Below are 15,724 nucleotides of genomic sequence, written 5' to 3'. Positions count from 1 at the left end.
TCAATAGAATCGAAAAACTTTCCTCTACATGGCTGTTGAATTTGTCATGAAAATCTTGTGATAATATTGTAACGCGCGCTTGGACGCAAGCCCACAATACGCCGGGGATCTTTTTCTTTGTTTGTAACGGGATTGAAGCGTGTTTTAGGCCACCGGATAGACTCAATGGTTATTCTTCGGTCTGAAATTAATTTAATACAGATCCGAAGTCTAACACGTCAGGCCACCGGGCGTCTCCACCCCACACAAGAATTGAAAGCCAGAAGTCATCCTTAATCCGTCCCACTAGGACAACCAGGACGGGCCTGATATAGGCGCGAAAATAGATGTACGTTAGCCACGTTTGTTGCCTAGGAAATCAATATATCTGTTCTTGACTTCTTTAGTCCCACATTTGGTCAAATCCTGTGTTGCCAGTTTTGACATACATGTAATTCAAACGTAGAATGTTTAAACTTTATACTTTACAACTAAACGGGTAAGTAAATTGATACTGTGAATTTCATTGAAATGAGGAAGTTAGAAAAATATATTTTATTTAGCATAAAAATATTATCTCAAATAATTCATTTTCTTAAAAATTTAGAAAGTTTCAAAATCTACAAAAATTCAGCCTAATTTGTTTAATTACTTTTGAAGGATCGAGGGTCTAACTTAATTTCGACTTTAACTTTATGTTTGAGAAAAAAATTTTGTGACCTGTTGTCGAAAAAAAATTTGAGTATTTTCCTATGTTTCTATTGTATTGTTTGAAAATAATGAAATTCATAAGTATAGAGTGGTCTAGTGGAAAGCGCGTCCGACCATGATGCGGGAGACCCGTGTTCGATAGCAGCCACAGCCACATTTTTTAAAACTATATTATTAATCGGTCCAAAAGTGGTCCAGTTCACCGCCTTAACTCATTGTGGACGGCTGGTAAAAGACGCACTCGGGCTCCGTTCTGCCGGACATCTAGATGTGCAGGAGGCAGCCAAAACACGTCATTTAAGAATTTCACCGCGTCTTATGGACGTCCTAGTGGTCCAGTGAGGACCAAAAATGGTCAACTAAGAAACAGCAGTGTGCTGTGTGGGACTATCGAAAACAAAAGAATCACTACACACTAACACTCAAACTCACAAAAAACCAACACTGTCCAAACAAGCATAAATTGTCACTCCACGAAAAAAACTAAAAACTAAACTCGATTCCTACTCTCTCTGTATCTCTCTAACTTCTCTCTCTAAAACCAACACCGCCCGCACAAACACCGACCATCACCAAAACTAACGTTGCACCGACCGACCAACTCAAACCAGAATCCCCCTTTTAATTTCTCGTCCTACCATTTTATAAAACTCTCTTCCATCAACGCGAAACCCACGATTCACTGATGCAAGATCGACGACAATCTTGCATCATTCCCAGGATCCATTTCCATTTCCGGATATTCGTCTATAACCCGACTACTCCCAAGGGCTTAGGGCAACCTTCAAATGACTTTTTATTTCTAGTTTTACTTTTTATTTCCTAGTTAACCAAACTAATACTTTTAATTTCGTTACAATATTAATCTCATAGGTCATTGCAATTCTTATGTTTTTTACATAAGCCCCCGTGACGCTAATTTGGGACAGCAGACTACATACTAAGTGACATATTATGCTTTTCAAAAATTACTTATTAACTATGGCCTAGTGATAAAACGTTGGATTACTAACACCAAATTGTATGGTTCTATACCGACAGTGCACAACATGTAAAGTTCAGTTAACTCGATTTGCAATTTTTCCCTATTTGTGAGATATTTTGTAATCACTTAAGACATCTTTAACTAACGCAATATCAACAAATATTGCGATTAATAGATTCGTATAAATTTTCCCTACATGGCTGTTGTTGTTTTACGTTGTTGTTTTACATCATTCTTGATTTTTTCACATTTCGTGCGATATTGTTGAATCGCGGTTTGTAAGAAAAACTGCAGAAAAAAGAAAACTCATTGTGGATTTTTTTCTTCGTCATTATTTGTTTACTGCTGTATGGTAGTTTTCTAGCGTTATGCAAAATAATTATTCAGTTTTAACTTCTATCTGGGATTGAACTGCAGTCCATAATATCATGAGGCTAATGCTTTACATCTGAGCTACCAAATTGTTAATGAAAGTTTTTATTTCATTCTATTTATAAATACTATTTAAATGTTACCCCAAAATGCAGACAAAAATATTACTTTTTGGGGATTTTATTAGACATGATAGGCAGACATCGTCTATCGTACCTAAATACATCTAATGTATTAACTAAACACAAGATTATATTTAGCTACTGAGAACTGAACCTCAGACCTCCTTCTTACCATCCAGGCATTCATCCACTGTGCCAACTCGTAAGATAAAAGAAAATTACCGCCACCCCATGCGCTTCGAAAACAGTGTCCAGAATTAGCGCTTTCGCTTAAAGCACAGTCAAATGGGGCTATGACGAGTACAACAAAACAGTTTTTTTTTATTTTTACTTAAAACCAATGACTTATTAACAAATTTCTTCTACGACAAGTAAAAGGAACATGAAAAGCATGAAAAACCACTGAAATTTCTGAAAAAAACTACAAATAAACTTGTGTCCCAATAAGGGACAACAGATTCCGAAAAATATCTCGTTTAGTAGCTGGTAAAATGAAATAAAAAATACGAAATTACCTTTAAAAATCTAAAAAGTTTATTGGCTTTGAAGTTACGAAAAAAAAAGTGAAAGGATGTAAATTAATTTTTTTTAAAAGCTGCGTGGATGAACCCAGACTAGATTCCCTAAAGTCCCTAAAGTATTTTTGCGTTATTTCTATGAAAATGATGCAAAAAACGTATAAATATTACATCAATCGATTTATTTTTGAATTCTGCGTCGATTGATGTAAAAATATTGGAAAAAAATGGTTTTGTTTTTTTCGAAAATATCTGTGTCCTAAATTAGCGTCGGCTGTCCCAAATTAGCAGGAATGGTTTTTTTCTGGTTTGTAATATTGGAATAAGACTAGCATTTAATGGGACAGACTTGTACTTAATCTGTAGAACTTAACTTGCTCTACTGTTTGATATAATTATTTAATGGGTTTCTTCAATTTTACCTCAGAAATTTTCTGTGCCGTCCAGGTGTCAGCTAACAAATCGTACGCTGTTTAGGTTTTTCGCCCGCAAGCAAAACGCATAGATTTCAATTACCGTTTTCTCGGATATTGTTATGTTTTAAATTTTGTCCTTTTGATAAATTGCGTAACCCCTCTTTTAGTTTATAATTCGCCTATAAGATGTTCTGGATTGACGAAGAAACTCAGCGATAGCATAAAGAATCTGCCGCTTGGCGGCGCAAGTATACTTTGTCCATTTTCTCTTTCTCACTAAGCAGTTGGTAGACCTTTATTGTCTATGTTCCGCTTTAACGTTCAGTTTCGTCGTCTGATTAAACCACATGTCCTGTCAGTCATTGTTCCCTATTGTTACGATCAAGCTGTTCTTCAGGTAATTAAGCTCTCTTAGACACTTTGAGATGTTTGCTGTTGCTTATGTGTTTATCCTTAAATTTATCCTTGGTGAATGTAGACACGTTGCCCAGATCACCGTATATTTTGCCTTTGGTTGTCGAAGCCGAGGTGGCCAACATAGTCTTTGGTCAACCAAGGTAATATCTTGAGATTGCCTTATCGTCATTCATCTAACGTTATTGTAAATTAAAGGTACACCTTTTCGTGGCAAATATACCATTGTTGAGCAACTGTGATCTGAATATTCATACCGCATTGGGATCACAAGACGAGGCCTAGCTATACCCTTCTTGAGCTAAGATTCATGTTCCAATAGAACCCCTATCAGTATACCATTCGTGAAGCGACGAAATGTATGTTTTTTGTCCCAAATTAGCAGAAACCGGGCCTGTGTCCCAATTCGCTCGTTTACCCTACAAAATAATTTATTTTCTTTTTAAAAGTTTCCTTTTTGAAATGTTTCGTTTCTAAATGCAAATGAAAATGAAACATCAATATTGAATTTGTAAAAAGCACGAAATAACTGAAAATTACACGCTACAGTAAATTAATTTAATATTTTATCAATGCTTGGTTAAATAACCATTATTTTCCATTACAATTTGCAATCTTTCAATCATACAATTTGTGACTTTTTGCCAATAATAGGTTCCTCGCGATAACTCTCCCAAATCCAATTAGCTGGTTTATTTCGGACCGATAAATTAGCGGCCTACCGTGAAAAACATTTTTGCGCCTCCCGGGAAATTTTACATGAATGGAAGGAAGCAGAACGTCCCAGGAATCTACAAATATTTTTCGTTGTTGAACTTTTCTTTAATTCAGAAAATTCCCCGACACCGCTAAATGAAAGCCATGCCCAAACGGGCGCTGCCCTTCTTCCGCCTTCATTTTTAATATTCCTATGATTTGCGTCGAAACAAGTGGTGTTCGTTCTACTAGTGACGTTATACGGCCGCATTCACCTCGTTTTAATTATAATTAATTTAGGCATTGAAGACTATATGCTACATAACGTTTAAAAATAATACCCAAATGATTTTTCGTCAGTGACAATTACGTTTTCCCACCATTATTGCGGCTTGTTTACGTAATTTGTGTCAAAAATTGGTCTCTGTTCATCGCCGGCAGTGAGGTTCTTTCAGGCTGGTCGCGAGGCAATATGTACTACTTAGTACATAATCGCGCCTACAGTTTTCTATATGGAGAGAGTGTGTGTTGTCGCCAACATGGTCTCACTACATGTGTACTAAGTAGCACATAGTTGCAGATGCACTTTTTCTTATGGGCTAAATGATAAACGCGCAGGGCGTTAGTCAATTGTTTTTTGGGAATATTGTCTGCTTGGAGTTTTTCCATGTGGACGTCGCGATAAAACGTAGTTTTCCACGCGGAAATGTGGAAAAAGACCCCTAAAATTGCAAATTAAATGAGAACCCATGAAATAAATTTGTTTAGCTTATCTTAGTTAATTTTTAAAATTTCTTATCTAAGACGGATATTGAAATTCTCTAAACACAAACAAAATGTAAATATGTACTTATTATTACAATTTTTTACACTTTTTAAAATTTGAACTTGGCGCGGTAAGAAAATGCCCGCCATAATGGTTTATCAAAAACCACTTTTTCAAACGTAATTTTTGGGGTTGAATATAGCAACTTAAAAGTAATCGTTTATAACAACTTGTTCTGGAATTACCAGCAACAAAAATATTATAATGATTTCCTGTTTTGACGAAGATTAAGCATCAAACGTTCAATGCAAAATTTCGTCTTTTTCACACACCCCTCCCCTTTCTAAAATCATGAAATCCTTTAATAATTATTTATGAGGAAAATAAACAGTCAAAATTAAAAAATTTTGCATCAATTGATAGCTCTTATCAAGAACTATCTAGTTCTATGAAATTTATGTTAAATTTTCAGAAAAGGAAAAAGTTTAAGCGTAACATCTATTTTTTGTCCATGTTCTAATGGACGAACTGATAAAAACAGAGAAACCTTAGATCGAAAAACAACAAAAACACATTTTGCCTTTGAGATTTTTTCCCTTTCAAAATGTTGATAACAATTACCCAGAAATAGATAGCCCTTACCAAGGTCTATTTACTGTAATTAATCAACTAATTATTGTAATTAATTTAGCTGACAAATAATTAAAAAATGGTTTCTCTTATATTCTTTTATTTCAATTATCACACCAATTGTACGTAAGTACAATATATATATATATTATATATATATCGTGTATGTACTATAATATATATTACAGTATTGTATACATATAATAGTATCGTATATACATAATAGTAATTTATATAAATATCTATATATAATTGTAACATATATATTAGTATTTGTTATACATATTACCTCATTGGAAAAATTTACATCAACCGGATTCACATTATTCGCTTCGAAAAAATTTAAAAGACATGCGCTACACGCATTATTGTTTAACTGGTTTAACTTTAGCGGTTTAACCACTAAAGCAACCAAATCAAAGCCCTAGTGGCGACAACCAGGCTGGTCGCAAGCCAGTATGTACTATTTAGTACATAATCGCGCCTGCAGTTTTCTTTATGGGGAAAGTGTGTGTTGTCACCCCTAGGGCTTTGATTTGGTTGCTTTAATGGTTAAACCGTTAAAGTTAATTCAGTTAAACAAAAATGCGTGTAGCGCATGTCTTAATTTTTTCGAAGCGAATAATATGAATTCGTTTTATATAAATTTATATTTACAATACTATGATAATGTATATAAATACTACAATATAATAAATACACATATATACAGTATATTACAATTATATATATATATATTTATACATACATAGAATTATAATATATATATTACTATTATATATAAGTACAATAGTTATAGTAATTGAAATAAACGAATATTAGAGAAACAAATTTTTAATTATTTGTCAGCAAAATTAATTACGATATTCGCTGATTAAGTATATAAATAATATTAATATAATATAAATCGATAGCCCCTGGTAAAAGCTATCCATTTTTAGGTAATTATAATCAACATTTTCAAATAGAAAAAAACTTAAAGGCAAAATGTGTTTTTGTTGTTTTTTCATCTAAGGTTGTAATGGACGCAACTGATAAAAACAAAAAATAATAGATATTACGCTTAAACTTTTCCCTTTTCTGAAAATTTAACATACATTTTATAGAAGTAGATAGCTGTTGAAAAGAGCTATCGATTGATGCAAAATTTGTCAATTTTGACTGTTTATTTTCCTCGTAAATAATTATTAAAGGCTTTTATGATTTTAGAAAGGGTAGGGGGTGTGTGAAAAAGACGAAACTTTGCAGTGATCGTTTGATGCTTAATCTTCGTCAAAATATGAAATCATTATAATATTTTTGTTGCTGGGATATTCCAGGAACAAGTTGTTATAAACGATTGATTTTCAGATGCTACATTTAACCCCAAAAATTACGCTTGAAAAAGTGGTTTTTGACAAACCATTATGGCGGCCATTTTCTTACCGCGCCAAGTTCAAATTGTAAGTAGGTGTAAAAAATTCAACATGGTCTCCGCAAGTTGACTCGACCGTTCGGGTTCCCAGCGGCACCCCCATTCTTGCGTTTTGATTGGCTCTCCAGCTCTGATGCCAGTGGCAACCACCGCTGAAAGAAAGCAAGCTGTTGATGTGTCGTCTGCTTGTGCCGTCTGCGTGTCGTCTGCATCGATTTTAATTTTCAAAATAATTCAATTTTCAAATCACAAAATTACTAATCAAAAATCGTAAAACGTTCTTGATATCAACACTGACATCTTTTACGACAACCCCTTGGACTCGACGGTAAGCGATTTTTTTGTATCCGGTGAACCGTGATAATGTAAGTAGTTGTAATAATAATGTAAGACTGTAAATATTTGAATATGAAAATAAACCGAATGAAAAATTTTCTTTTTTTTGTATTATTATAACAATAAGCCTATACAATAAGGTAAATATAGAATCGTAAAACTGTTTTGAAATTTTATTTACGCTGGTAATAATAGAAAATTTAAAAATTGCGCCTAAAAATAATGGCACCCGTTTTCTCAATTGTGATTGGTTGTTTGTAACTTAGTATTTCGTTAACTAATTTGATAAATTTTGTTGTTTAATACCCACGAAAACATTCCTCGTGAAACAAGGAATCGAGATAATACCTTAATAACATATCATAAGCCCAAAGAATGCCTAAACGAAGGGCCCAAAGTTGTCGATTTTTTCGTAGTTTCCCCTCCTCCCATACACCGTCCAAAAATTAAATATTTATTAATTATTGGTATTTAAATTTTGTTTGCAGCTAGGGAGTTTTAATATCCGTCTTAGATAGAAAATCGCAGTAATTAACTAAGATAAGTTAAACGGAAGTCCACGCGCCTTCCGCGTGGATAACTACATTTTATCGCGCCCTCCGCGCGGAAAAATTACAAGCAGACAGCATACCAAAAAACAATTGAATAACGCCTTGTGCGCGGTTTGACGGTTTGTATCTGCAGTTTGTACCCGCGGTGTAAACTGCGGTTTTGCACGGTTTGCACCGCGGTTTTACGGTTTGCACCGTGGATTTGCGGTTTGCACAGACAATCATCAGTAGCAAATTTTGTCGCTAGATGGCGGAAAGATCGACTGATTTTCGATCGTGATGCCTACAAATCTGATCGGAAATTTGATTTATAACAAGTTGCTGACCGCCATTACGCTCACAACAATTAGTGATAGTTATTTGATTTGGAATTTTAGCAAAATTAAAAAAAAAAATTTAATGGCGGTTCAAACCGGTTTGGCCCAGTTGCAAACCGAAAACCAAACCGAACCGACGGTTTGACGATTTTTAAATGAAAAACCGCGGTTTGCCCCGATCAAAGACGATCGGGGCTGAGCCTTACATATGTACTGAGACCATGTTGTCGGGTTGCAGTAAGCGGGAACAAGCTCTAACCATATTTATTACCATAATTTTCATCGCAAAATATCTTACTTCAAATTACTGTTTTCTTCTTCTAAAAAGTACAAGAATTTTCTTTTGCTTTTTCCGTCCAGGAAACATGTGTAAATACATAAAAATCGCATTTTGGCAACGTCCAGGAACACTAGCGATTACCCACTGATGCATGATACTGTCTCTTCCACCTCATGAACGTCCTACGTCGTACATTCAGCCATTAGAAATCGGGAGTTGAGACAGACTATCGAGAACGAGTTTCAGCCATTGTGCTGCCCGGCAAATTTGTCGTAAAAGTAACTATTCTCTGTTGTTGTTTAGCTTAGCAAAGGAGTTCAAAGTTACTCCTTTGCAGTTTTTAACTTTTGCCGCTAACTTCTATTGATAATATTCAACTTTTTGCTGAACTATTATTCTCAATAGTTCCTATTATTACTTAAAAGATGGAAGGTGCCTTTTGATAAGATGAATCCATTGCTGGAATCTCGCGTTTTCTACTCCCCTCGTGGAGATAGCTCTGTGTCTCGTTTGTTTTTTGGCTTTAGATTTTGTAGTGTTAGTAGTTTTTTGTTTTCCAGCTTGTTAACTTTTGGTTTTGAAAATGGAAAACAAGAACGTGCGTCCTAATGGACAGCCGTCGGAGTTAAAACCCATCAAATCAGGTACTTAAGTTTTATTTATATGAATCCTCTAATCTTCCATTTAACTGTCTGTATATCTTGAAGATTTGAGCTCTGTAACTGGTCCAAAACTACAGAATCGGAGTGTGAAAAAAAGAGAAAATGTCTTACCTAAAACTCCCAGTTTGGCAGTATCAACTGGTTCTAAAAATCAGAAACCTTGGCTGTCAAAACAAAAAGGACCAGACAAGAGGCAGCAGAGAAATGGTGGGTTTTCTGGATCAGGAATCGATAGAAAAAGTTATCACCAGGTGGAAACCATTTTTCCCCTCTTAACGTTGACCAAATGTAAACCAATATTTGACTTTTAGGTAACTGATTCCAATGATCCTGATTTGGATTTGGTATTATCTGAAACGGGCAAGAAGCAAAATTTGGCTCATCTACTGAACATGAAGTTTCAATTTGCTCCGAGAGAGACTTCTGTATCAAATTACTGGAGAAGTACACATTCTGGCCAAGTGGGTGGAAGAAACAAGAGATTTAACCAACATTCTGCTAGGTCTTATCTCAACAAGGATCACTATCTACAAGCCAAGTGAAATAAAATTGTTTTACTCAATTTTATGCATGAAGATGTATGGTTGATTTTGTCTCTGCAGTTGCCAGTTTGTTGTTAAGGCAGATGGGGACTATACGGTATATTTGGCCGATCCTGATCTGTTAGTTCCGTGGGAGACGGTCGAACAAATTGTAAGTACACTTCATTTAGAAAATTCCTTGTACGATGTAACCAAGCCGTTGAGTTCGCTTGAGGATTCTTCATGTCCCAGCGCTAATTTCTGCTTGGAATATTAAATTTGTCAATTAATGTGGAGGCTTGAGGTATTATCCTTCCGACTCGTAGCATGACTTCGTCAATTGGCAATACATTGTATGTAGGGTAATTTGTAAAGCAACTAAAAAAAAATCCTTTGTTTTTTAATAGAGAATTTGGGGTTCAGAGGTTGGATCTTGTCCTATTTGTTTACATACTCCGATTGCGGCGAAGATGACACGTTGTGGCCATATATATTGTTGGCCTTGCATTCTTCATTTTCTTGCATTATCCGACAAACCATCTCGACCATGCCCTATTTGTGACGTCTCTGTTCGTATCCAGGATCTAAAAGGTATATTTCAACAGTTTTTATTCTTCAGCGTAATCTGTAACATCTTGCTTTTGCGATAGTGTTGTGGCTCTTGAACAAAGAAATTTAAAAATAGGAGATGTCTTGGAGATGAAGTTGATGAAACGTGAACGTCATTCGCTTCAGCCACAACCCGTTTCGGGATCTAAAGGATCTGATCCTGCCCATTGTCAGCCAAAACCAAAGTATTTGGGGAAAGTCGGCGAAGATCATGTTTTCAGTAAACTACTACTCTGCACGCCCAACGAGGTGGTCAATCTCATTCTTCAGTGGGAAAAGTCTGAGTTGCAAGCTCAGTTGGAAACCGAGAAAGATTGTCCCGAATCATGTTTCATCCAACAAGCTTTGGAACTACTGGCAGTGAGAGAAAACGACGCAGCCATTCAATGTCTTTCGTCTTTCGCGACGGATTTGGCAAGTGACTCTTGTAATAAACGTTGCTCTTTGCCTTTCGAAACTAATTATTATCTAAATATTAGGATTTGACTGCGACAAAATTAGATGTTGAATCGAATGATAGTGACGTATCACGTTTTGCAACATCCAATGATAATTATGGTTGTGCATCTCCTATTGAGCTCCAGTTAGATTTTAGCAAGGCAATGCAACCGACAATGATGACGCAAGACCCAGATGTTGCATCGTTGGAGTGGATCGTGTCCCCTACTCCGAGTTTCCCAAACGCTATACCAGACAATAGTTCGGTGTGTATCTATTCTCTTGGTTGCTTTTCTGTTTAATTATCATTCTTCGTCGTATAGATGACAGACGCTCACCGTAGCCAACAGAAGAATGTCTTTTATTTTTACCAAAGCAGTGATGGCCAAGCAATTTATCTTCACCACATCAACGTACAAATACTTGTTCGCTGTTTTGGGTCTTTAGAACTGTGCCCAGAAACTATACAAGGACGCATAGTTGAAGTTGAAACTTTATCAATGACCGAGGAATTACGAAATCGGCTTCGCTACTTGGGACATATACCGATATCAAAACAGTTTCAGATTATGGAGATAGCGTTGATGGAACCCGAAATAGATTCTACCGTACTCGAAGAATTTAGAGGTATTTTTTTTGTTTTTATTTTATTTTCACTGGGGCCGTTGCTGCGGTACTATTAGTGGTTATTTCCAAGAAACATAACGATGTCATTTTATGTTATTCGCAGAACGTGTCGAAGATCGAGCCCGGAGGCGTCGGCGAAAGGATCGCGACGAACGTCGTCGTGAATTAGAAATTCAGCGAGCCGAAGACGCTAAATGGGGCCGGACGAAAAATCAACCTATTGTGCGGATTGACTCACAAGTTCATTTCCCAGGATTTAGTCACAGCCCACAAGATGTTGTACCGGAAATGGATACATTCATTGATGTTTCACCTTCTAGTATTGAAAGTGGGGCTCAACTTGGAGCTGGACCATCGTTCGCACAGGTTACTTTTAAAGAATTTGGTCTCTAACTTCTTGTGCAAATTTTACTGACTCGTTATGCTTCATCTACATTAGATGTTACGCGAAGGGAAAAATAAAATCCCTAGTGTCTGGTCTCCGCTTCCGACATCAGGATATAAAGCTGTTCAAACAGCTACCGGTCTGAATAAAGCCGGCCGACATCGCAACACAAGTGAAAGTGGGTCAGAAGTTGCCGATTACGCTCCAGCTCCCGAATATAAAGAAACTTTCAGTTCGGCATTGGCGGCCGCGTTCGACCAAGCAGCAAAATCGAAAAGTGATAACTAAAAAATTTAAATTATTCTAACTGCTTTGTTTAACGCAAACGTTTCATCCATAGGTGTTAACACAGATGAGAAACCCGAAAATTCTTCGTCCAACAAGAAAAACAAGAAAACCAGACAGAAAGTTTTGTTTTCGACTGGTATGAATTTCATGTAACATTTATTATAACCTAAGCAATCGTTGTTAATGACAAGGAATTAGAACATTAAAACAGCTAAATATAATCCCTAAAAACTTGGAACAACTCGTTTGTCAAAAAATTTTTTGATCGAGAACTAGAAATGTTTCTGCTTAGTCATGCCTCCGAAATTGCTCAATAGGATAGCATTTTGCACCGATGCCTGACTACAGGGAAGGTTGAACATTTTCCGTAATGGATCATTTATATGCACAGCTTTCTGTAAATGGCACGTTGTATCCCATTGGAACCTTTGTCGGAATTCGGTAATGTGAGAAATACTTCTTCAATAATGTAACGATGATTGTAGCCCGTACGAGTTATAGGCCTACTGAAAAAAGATTTTTAGGTAACATTGAGCCAATTCACGAGGTGTAAACTCAGCTGTAACCTTTAGTCAACATAGTCTTGCTTTTGGATTGCTTTTCGGTAGAGCTTCATGCCGTTGGTATTGGCTTACGAGTTCCGACTTGTTATTTTCTTATTGTCGAAACATTTGCTTAGCTGAATTCGGGATTTTGCTTTTCCTGTTCCGCTGGAAACACGATGATGTGAGGCACAAAAAATAATGAAGTAAAATAAAAATGTCTGCACACCATCGGACTGCTATGAAAAACAAAAATAGTACTCCATCCGATTGGCAAACAGAGCGATTGACGTGGGACCGACCGCTACGGTAAGCAAAATGTAGGCCTAGACCAACTGAAATATTTCTTGAAGAAGAGTTACGACTACAGGTTGAACATTAAAAAAAAATTAATAAAGAAAGCATGGCCCCAATGCCTTTTGTATGTTTTTCCCATTCACCAAACTCAACAGAGCCTGCATTTTTAAGTGTTTGACGAACCTCTTGTTATTTCCTATTTGACGTTTTTTTTTTAGTTTTTCCTATTTTATTTAAGGTTTTCTCCCACTTATTAGGCAACTGATGATAGTGAGGAAAAGCGATTGGAAAATGTAGACTTTAAAAAATAAAACATGCATAAAAGTATATTATCATAGACATGAAGCCCATATTGGGAAAAGAATGCACGGAAATTGTTAGTATAAAATTTATTCAGATCTTTCCGAAGCGTTATATGGTGGAAAATTTACACTCGTTTGAAGTGACGAACAGCGACTAATTCTGTTTTCTCGTGCGTCATTGTCTAGCGATGCAATAAAAATTAACCAATTGTACCAAATGGTGTAATGGTTTAGTACATACCATAATGAAGCCATTATCATCAAACTCCATAACCCTGTTGAAACAAAACAATAATCATTTTCAAATCAACGAAAGATGAAGTACATCTACAACTAATCAAATACCATACCTTTGAGATTTACCACGGTCACTCTGGGAGGTGGTAATCATCTTGTTGTCTTCAATAACAGTTGTGTTCTAAACATTGGCAATCATAAATTTTATATGATACTGAAAAACCTGAGTTTTCTTTACCTTAATAGATCTGCCTCCCATCATTGTCTCTTCATACTCTTGACCAAGCTGAAAAGTATTTGAGCTACTTGACATCAATGTACTTGTCTTAACAGTCCATTTGTCATCGTTCTTGGATATTTCAATCGTGGGTGACGAAGCCGTCATCATTTTTCGTGCCACCCATGGTATTCCTTAGCAAACAATTTTTTTAAATGTTGCGATAGAAAATAACATTCGGAAAGAAAATAACATACCGATAGCACTATAAAATTCGTCTAGTTTTTCATTTTTGAAATTGGTAAAAGTGCCTTCAAAGTTGGTCATTCTCTGGAAGTATGATGGGCAGGAAAATATTTTGGAGAAATATATTGTAGTGTGACTAGGAAGCGACTACTTGTTGAGTTGAATTGTCGATTGTTGAAATGTCAAAAATGAAAAACACTCCCCATGGCAGGCATGCGACGTCAGCAAACGCAACGTTGCCTTTTACATGTTATAATACGATTGACGGAATGGCTCTTGAAAAACAAAATTTCCCCCAAGGTGCAGAAGCAGAATTTTTTTTCCTGGACCGGATCAGGATCGATCAGTTCTTGCAACCAATATATGCATATAGATTTTAAAAATGTAGGCTTATAAAGAAGTTTAAAACAATTTCGCAATTGGTTTTTTAAGCAAATTGGTTATCCTTCTTGCTGTTCCTACGCTAATTCCCAGCTGAATTTTCAACTCAAAAAAATATATCTAGATAATATTAAAAGCCAACTGGTTTCATGTTACATTATAGACGTGACTTCGGATTCATGCATATATGCATAGGATGGCTAGCCCAGGAATATGACTCGTTTTATAAAATAAAATTATTTTAAAGAAGAAACAAACCGTATCATATGTCATTTGATGGTGTTTATTTTATCACAAACAGTCTTGTCTCTAAGGAAGTGCAGGGTTGCTAGCCAGTTTAAACATTGAAATACTTGTATCGCCAATGGTTTATCTTCTCTTTTTCAAAACAAAAAACAACATTAGTTCTGTTTTACTGGTAATACACTTTAAAAGTTAGCGTAGCGACGGAAAAGATTTTTCTTGCAATGCTGAATGAACAAACGAACTTCTTTTGTTCAATTCCTGCGTTGCTCGTTCCGTCACTACTCGTGAATAGTGACTGTTATAGTATCAAGCAACCTTTTAGTTTTCGAAACGTTGAAAGAGTGTATCGATGAAGCGGTTGGACAGTTTTGAGGTGAAACAAGTAGGTAACATTTTCTTACAGAAGATCAGAATTAAAAAATAGAAGATAAAGAAAAGACAGAGCAAAAGCACAAATGTTATTATCATTCTAGTATTCATGTGTTACCGCCGGAACACATGATTGCCAAAAAAAAATTTTAAAAGAACGGATAAACAAATGGGGAAACAGACGACGGATTTGTGAAGAAACCGGTTGTGGAATCCTCACTTGTCCAATGCGCGCATCTGTAACAGCCCTAGCCTGCTAGCACTTTTATACGTTGCTGCCTCCAATGTTTCGCTGATAGCATTTTTTTGCGAAAAGGCTAGGACCCGGTCCGCGTTGATCGGGTCGCATTTTGACCCGATCTTCTGTTTACACATGTTCTGAATTGAGGTCACTATCGTCTTTACCTTCAATAGGTTTGTGAACATCAAACTCGTCCACTTATCTTGGCCTTTACCAAAAACGCAAACAGGCAAGGACTTCATTTTTGTCAGGATTCAGACTCATCCTTGTAACACCAAAAATATCTTATTTCCGCGCTAAAACGCCCTCACTTGCCACACTCGGGGCAGGAACTGAGAACAAGTTTTTACCGTATCTCATAATCGTGGTCGTTGCAAAACACACAAAAAAAATTATACAAAATTTAAATTATTAAAAATTTAATTTACCTTTGGTCTTCCTTTAAAATTCTTTGGTGCTGCTTCCGATTCTGCGGTTACCTTAACAGGAAAAAAAAATTATTGTATAGCAAGTGTTCAAGTACAAAATAAAAAATTTCACTTTTGTGAAAATGGCCCCTTGACCAACACCACGTAACATGAAGACAGCCGTTTGAGCACCGGTGCGCCG

General features: G+C 36.1%; 2 protein-coding genes across 2 annotated transcripts; one reads left to right on the top strand and one right to left on the bottom strand.

The window, feature by feature from the left end:
* The first annotated feature begins 8,686 nt into the window (after window positions 1-8,686).
* Window positions 8,687-12,258, top strand: LOC130687824 (E3 ubiquitin-protein ligase RNF10-like). Its single transcript, XM_057510981.2, has 11 exons — window positions 8,687-9,151; window positions 9,215-9,420; window positions 9,481-9,707; window positions 9,772-9,862; window positions 10,098-10,294; window positions 10,341-10,713; window positions 10,779-11,003; window positions 11,061-11,364; window positions 11,468-11,730; window positions 11,804-12,026; window positions 12,090-12,258. The coding sequence occupies exons 1-11, from the start codon at window positions 9,091-9,093 to the stop codon at window positions 12,188-12,190; spliced, it is 2,271 nt and encodes a 756-aa protein (XP_057366964.1). The 5' UTR covers window positions 8,687-9,090; the 3' UTR covers window positions 12,191-12,258.
* Window positions 12,259-13,250: 992 nt separating this feature from the next.
* On the bottom strand, window positions 13,251-14,103 carry LOC130687820 (sodium/calcium exchanger regulatory protein 1-like). The gene is made up of 5 exons (XM_057510977.2): window positions 13,890-14,103; window positions 13,654-13,826; window positions 13,529-13,596; window positions 13,420-13,453; window positions 13,251-13,360 (listed from the first exon to the last, which is right to left on the bottom strand). Exons 1-5 carry the CDS (start codon window positions 13,957-13,959, stop codon window positions 13,304-13,306), a joined length of 402 nt encoding a protein of 133 aa, XP_057366960.1. The 5' UTR covers window positions 13,960-14,103; the 3' UTR covers window positions 13,251-13,303.
* Window positions 14,104-15,724: the final 1,621 nt, after the last annotated feature.

Source organism: Daphnia carinata, chromosome 2 (assembly GCF_022539665.2).
Source record: "Daphnia carinata strain CSIRO-1 chromosome 2, CSIRO_AGI_Dcar_HiC_V3, whole genome shotgun sequence".
NCBI classification, from domain to species: Eukaryota; Metazoa; Arthropoda; class Branchiopoda; order Diplostraca; family Daphniidae; genus Daphnia; species Daphnia carinata.
This window is presented reverse-complemented; position numbering and strand designations above follow the sequence as displayed.

What these genes read in the sequence shown, in the direction of transcription:
- LOC130687824 (XM_057510981.2), top strand. Translation starts at nt 9,091, where the DNA reads ATGGAAAACAAGAACGTGCGTCCTAATGGACAGCCGTCGGAGTTAAAA. An exon ending in ATAGAAAAAGTTATCACCAG is followed by an intron (nt 9,421 to 9,480) that starts GTGGAAACCATT and finishes TTTGACTTTTAG; the next exon opens with GTAACTGATTCCAATGATCC. An exon ending in CTAAAAGGTATATTTCAACA is followed by an intron (nt 10,295 to 10,340) that starts GTTTTTATTCTT and finishes CTTTTGCGATAG; the next exon opens with TGTTGTGGCTCTTGAACAAA.
- LOC130687820 (XM_057510977.2), bottom strand. Translation starts at nt 13,959, where the DNA reads ATGACCAACTTTGAAGGCACTTTTACCAATTTCAAAAATGAAAAACTA. An exon ending in TGGGAGGCAGATCTATTAAG is followed by an intron (nt 13,597 to 13,653) that starts GTAAAGAAAACT and finishes GCCAATGTTTAG; the next exon opens with AACACAACTGTTATTGAAGA. An exon ending in GACCGTGGTAAATCTCAAAG is followed by an intron (nt 13,454 to 13,528) that starts GTATGGTATTTG and finishes TTGTTTCAACAG; the next exon opens with GGTTATGGAGTTTGATGATA.